Here is a 5677-nt window from a genome sequence, read left to right as displayed (position 1 = left end):
CACTTATTCTGATAATCTTTACGCCCAGCTCATCAACAACTAATATGATTTATTCGAATTTTCATCTCACAAAATTAAACTTAAACATCAAAATTACGAAAAGGAATCATAAAAACCACTAGAAATTAATGTGAATGCATCAGATTCCTTTACATAAAGAGTGCTCCACTAGTTAAAGCCTCTTCACATTATGTCCTATAAATATCACCACCCTGGCGTGTGCCCTCCACACTTCTCCTTATCCTTTACAAAACACAAAGTTATAAGTTTAATTTTCTCATTTTATTTTCTTCCATGGGATCCATAACAAATAGCCAAGAATTAGCCAAAAATGAGATAGAGAAACAATCCATGCAAGTAGAACAAAATCTTGATGAGGTTGAGATAGCTGTAGACTACTCGAAAAGAGCACAGTGGCTTAGGGCTGCAGTTTTAGGTGCAAACGATGGCTTACTTTCAACTTCATCTCTAATGATGGGAATAGGGGCTGTGAAACAAGATGCAAAGGCCATGATCCTCACCGGAATCGCCGGTCTCGTGGCCGGAGCTTGTAGCATGGCCATAGGAGAATTTGTCTCCGTTTACTCTCAATATGACATAGAAATGTCACAAATGAAAAGACAAAATAATTCAAGTACACATGAGTTAGAGGAAAAAAAGAAGAATTTGCCAAGTCCATTGCAAGCTGCAGCAGCATCTGCTTTTGCATTTGCAATAGGTGCAATTGTGCCTTTGTTGGCTGCTGCTTTTGTGAAAAATTATCATATTAGGTTAGGGATTGTGGTGACTGCTGTGAGCTTTGCACTTTTGGTCTTTGGAGGTTTAGGTGCATACTTAGGGAATGCACCATTGTTGAAGTCTTCATTGAGAGTGTTGATTGGAGGATGGTTGTCTATGGGAATCACTTTTGGACTAACTAAATTAGTTGGTGTTACTGGACTCTATGGTTAAAATTAACTATAGACTTTGCCTTTACATTATTTTTCCATTGAAATATATTAAGGTCATGTCCCAGTACCTAGATTTGTTAGTCCCCTTTTCCCCCTTTTTAATATAGTATAACATGTAATTTTGAGTGGGGGAGTTTTAGTTTTTCTATGGATCCTCGACTCCATATATACATGTCAATTTGATGCAGCATGTAATGAAAGAATCCGCTTGTTATATATGCTTTTTACATATACATAGTGTTGAGTGTTCCAAATAATCTGCATTCATATTTATATTCCCAATACCTTTCTTTTATTTTTTTATTTGATAAAGGCGTGGTTCTCAAGCCCATTTACGTATATCTTGACTATTTAGATAATTTGCTACTTTTGGATAATTTTATTTAACAAGGCATTTAATTAGGTAGAAGGGAAAAAAAATCACCTAGTGACAATTTTTGTCTCTATTGAAATTTTATCTCTAATGATTTCTACCACACTTCATTAATCGCTATTAAGCGTACCTTCAAGTGTCCAATGCCTTCTTTTTAATACCAACTAGGATTATTTCAGTGACTTTTTAATTTCTCTTTCTTTTTTAAAATAAAACTTTGTTGCGGCGGGGGGAGGGGGGGGGGGGGGGGGGTTTCCACACTAATAGTAAAAGGAACCAAAAAATTAATCACATAGATTACATTGTTTATCGGATGTGACCAAAGGAACAATAACGGGCGGTTATTACTTAAAAAATGGTGTTTTCAATATGTTCAACAGTTCAAGTAATCAACGAAATAATTTCTTTATAGAGGATACAATAAAATTAATTTTTTCAAATCCACTTTCGCATTTGATACTAACAGTAAATGTGACTTTTCATTTTCAAGAAAAAGTAACAGAGAAAACCACACTAGTTATTACTATGCGTAACCGTGATGATTACTTGTTAAAAAATACTCACTTAATACGACACAGGAAACACTTGAATAATTTTCTTGTTGGCAACAAAGATGCCACTTTTCATAGAAAGTCATTTCATTAGTTTAAGGCTAGTAAATCATTTCTATATCTTCTCTACTGCAATATTTAGGCCATGCATGTTCAATCATTTGCATCATTATACACAAAGAAGTTAGAAAACTTTTTTTTTTTTTGGTAAATCCATATTAAAACATTGATCCTAAATGATTACTTTATAAAATTAATTATTAATTTGGTTTCGGTTGAAAGTCAAATCTGATTTGCCTATTAGGAGCTACATTTACCCTGTGAAAGACTAACAGTATTTTTAACGAATCAAACTAAGAATAATGATCTTGATTCTTAGAATAATCAAGCCTTATTTGAGAAATAAATTACCTAATAAAAAGGTACTAATTACAAATATATAATTCAAATGGAAATATCTATAATATGGATTTTGACAAATAGATTTGGGATTTAGTATATGATTTAAAGTTTGCTTTGACTGTTCTTTTCCTGCGGAAATTGAAATAAATTCAGTTGCATCGGGATTTACTCTTGCTTAATCAGCAGTCAATGTATTTTGTTAGGCCTAATTATTGTTTAAAGGTAACGCCAAGCAGTGATGTGAAAGCATGAAATCCATTTTCATTGGTTTATTATTGTCATATATATGTGGGGAATAATGTAAGTTCTATCTGTTTAAACTAATCATCTTTTGTTAAAACTTTTTAGGTGACAGTGGTTCTTGGTTTCCTCTATAGTTATATATGTTGAGGGTGATTATATTATAGCTGTCATTCCGATAAATGCAAAATTAATATAGTTTTGAGTGAGACTTAACGCATGATTTGTATATGCATAGAATTAGTTTGGTGCAACAGTTAGATTTTGCTTGTTCACCATAAAACATTAGACCTTTTTTTTTAATAATTCCACAGGCATTATTGCTTGAATTCCAACAATACTACTACTCCATCCGTTTCAATTTATGTGAATTTATTTACTTTTTGGTCTGTTCCAAAAAAATAACTCATTTCTAAATTTGAAAATAATTTAGCTTAAACTTCCAATTCTACCCTTAATGTGAAGCTTTTATAACCATACAAATACTCTGGGCTCCTTTTTAACTTGTTTAGGACCATAAATTTCAAAAGTCTTCATTTTTTTCTTAAACTTCGTGCCCAATCAAACAGGTCATATTAATTGGAAAGGAGGGAGTATATTTTTATTACTTTTCACCAGCAAATTAATAAGCATAGTAGCTTGTTTCAAATTCGTATGTTTAACTACACAATTTTAACTTTTTCCTTTTAAATGGTATATCTTTAAAAATATATACATAATCGGCATTGAACTTCATATCTAATTATGTCAATTGAAAAGTATTTTAGCTAATTAAATATTTTATTTGAATGGCCTTGAGCATTTCTGCTGCATTTCATTAGGGATTGCTTGTCGTAATGAACTCCAAAAGATGCTGTCTTTTGATCAAGCTCTCACTGCCTTACTTCAAAATAAATAAATAAATAAGTAATAATTTTTTTTAAAAAAAAGGTGAGAGAGGAGAAGCTTAGAGCAATATCAAACATGCACTTGTCTTATTCAAGGAAGCTGTATGTTATTGTTTATGTTATATTTTCTTTGCATAACTTTTTGGGGCAGTGTTTATTCCCTCACAAAGCGTGCTGAAGGAAGTGGACAAAAAGTGTAGGGATTTCCTATGGAGCAGCTCCGCAGAGAAGAAGATAATACCTCTAATAGCCTGGGACTTGCTGTATTCTGGCCCGGGCCCGGGCCTAAATGGGCCAAACTGGCCGGGCTTACGGGCCTGGGCTTAGCGGGTTTGGGCTTTGGCGGTCCCGGACCTCACGGTCCCGGGCTTTGTGGGCTCAACGGGTGGAACCAGCCCGTGACGGGCCTAAGCCTATATGGTCCTGGGCTAAACGGGTCGGGCTCGTGGGCTTAGCGGGCCTAACGGGTTTTTTATTTTCGGGGTTTTTTTTTTTTAATTTTTTTTGTTTAAGGCAATTTCTTGTAAACCATATCATGGCTATATAAAAAATATATATGTAATATATATGTAGAAATCTAATTATTAAAGTGCTTGACGAAAAAGTAAAATAACAAAATAATAGTAAAACTAAATTGCCATGCATAATAAATTAATAAGAAAGTACAACATGAAGCATAAATACGTCTAATAATTTTAAAATAACACAAATTGTTGAAAAATCTTAAAGACGAATTTGCGGATAAATACCATCAACACAATACGTTATATGCCTCCTTAAAATGCATGTGGTACACCCTGAACGAAAATTTAAGACTCTTCCACAGTTCTTGCACTTTAATATTTGGCCTTCTTCATTTTCTTCAAGCACTTCATAGTAGTGCGAAACAAATAAGCGCACTCTTTCCGAACGAGGCATGATGTAACTTGAAAATTAAGATTGAGACTTGAAGTCTTGAAAATTGGAGATTGAGAGATTGAGAGAAATTTAGATTGAGAAATGAGTATTGAGTATTGAAATGAAGAAGAGGGAGGGGGTATTTATAGTGTTAGAGAAGGTTAGTTTTGTAAATTGAAAAAACAAAACCGGCTATTTGTGCAATATGGCCGTTGGTGGTCATTGAGGGTGGGGCCCTCATTTTGAATTTTGAAAAATCTTGTTTTGTAGTATATATAGTATACTAGTATAGTATACTATATATAGTATGTTATGTATATATATTTCCAAATATAATTTCTTATAATGTTTTGTAGTATATATATATATATATATATATATATATATATTATATATATATATTACCTTATATATTTTCTTGTAGTATATATTGTATGTTATGTATATATATTCCCTTATATATTTTCTTGTAGTATATATTGTATGTTATGTATATATATTACCTTATATATTTTCTTGTAGTATATATTGTATGTTATGTATATATATTCCCTTATATATTTTCTTGTAGTATATATTGTATGTTATGTATATATATTATAGCTTATAAATAATTGCAAGTTAAAGACAAAAAAATATTGCAAAAAGATATTCAAGGGCATGTCTTATAATTTTTATTACCAAAAATGGCATATCTTTCTTAGTCTTCCTCCCCCCAATGGAATGAGCACAACAAGGTACTAATACCACCATTAAAAGGGAAAAAACTAAAAGAAGATGTGCCAAAGTACAAGTTACACCATAATCTACATTGTATCTCTAACAAATCTCATAAATCCTTCAAGGTTCGGAGGAGGTTGCGTTGGTGGTGGTGGAAAAGAAGCTTGTTCATCACCACTTCCGGGCGAAGCAGCATCCTCCGCAAGTTCCGCCATCATTTCTTCATAAGCTTCATCTATCGCCGGTTGTGATTCCGCAATTCCAAAGTTTCTTCTTTCCGAGCGGATCCAATCTCTGAACAGTACAGATTTTTCCAAGCTCTCCCTCATAGACGCTCTATGATCACCTATTTGAAGTCTTGCTTGACTGAAAGCGATCTCTGATGCAACAGTTGAAACTTGAATAGATAAAATATCCCGAGCCATCTTGCAAGAACCGAAAAATATTTTTTCCTTGCCTTCCACCATTCCAAAAGATCAAAAGTGTCGTCTGGATTCTCCTTTTCAAGTCCCTACGACAAATAAACTTGATACTCATTTAGATGTGAAGTTTCATCATAATTATCACCTTGAGAACCCCTTAACTCCGTCCGAGATTTAAGTGCTTTTAAGCCCGCAGCTCTTTTAGACGATTGTGAACTAGACGAAGTAGGGGTTG

The 5677-nt window shown here is 33.3% G+C and overlaps 1 protein-coding gene across 1 annotated transcript; it reads left to right on the top strand.

Moving 5' to 3' along the window:
* The first annotated feature begins 243 nt into the window (after positions 1-243).
* LOC107816010 (vacuolar iron transporter homolog 1-like) lies at positions 244-1183 on the top strand. Its single transcript, XM_016641672.2, has one exon. It carries the CDS (start codon positions 295-297, stop codon positions 949-951), a length of 657 nt encoding a protein of 218 aa, XP_016497158.1. The 5' UTR covers positions 244-294; the 3' UTR covers positions 952-1183.
* Positions 1184-5677: the final 4494 nt, after the last annotated feature.

Source organism: Nicotiana tabacum, chromosome 7 (assembly GCF_000715075.1).
Source record: "Nicotiana tabacum cultivar K326 chromosome 7, ASM71507v2, whole genome shotgun sequence".
Lineage (NCBI taxonomy): Eukaryota > Viridiplantae > Streptophyta > Magnoliopsida > Solanales > Solanaceae > Nicotiana > Nicotiana tabacum.
This window is presented reverse-complemented; position numbering and strand designations above follow the sequence as displayed.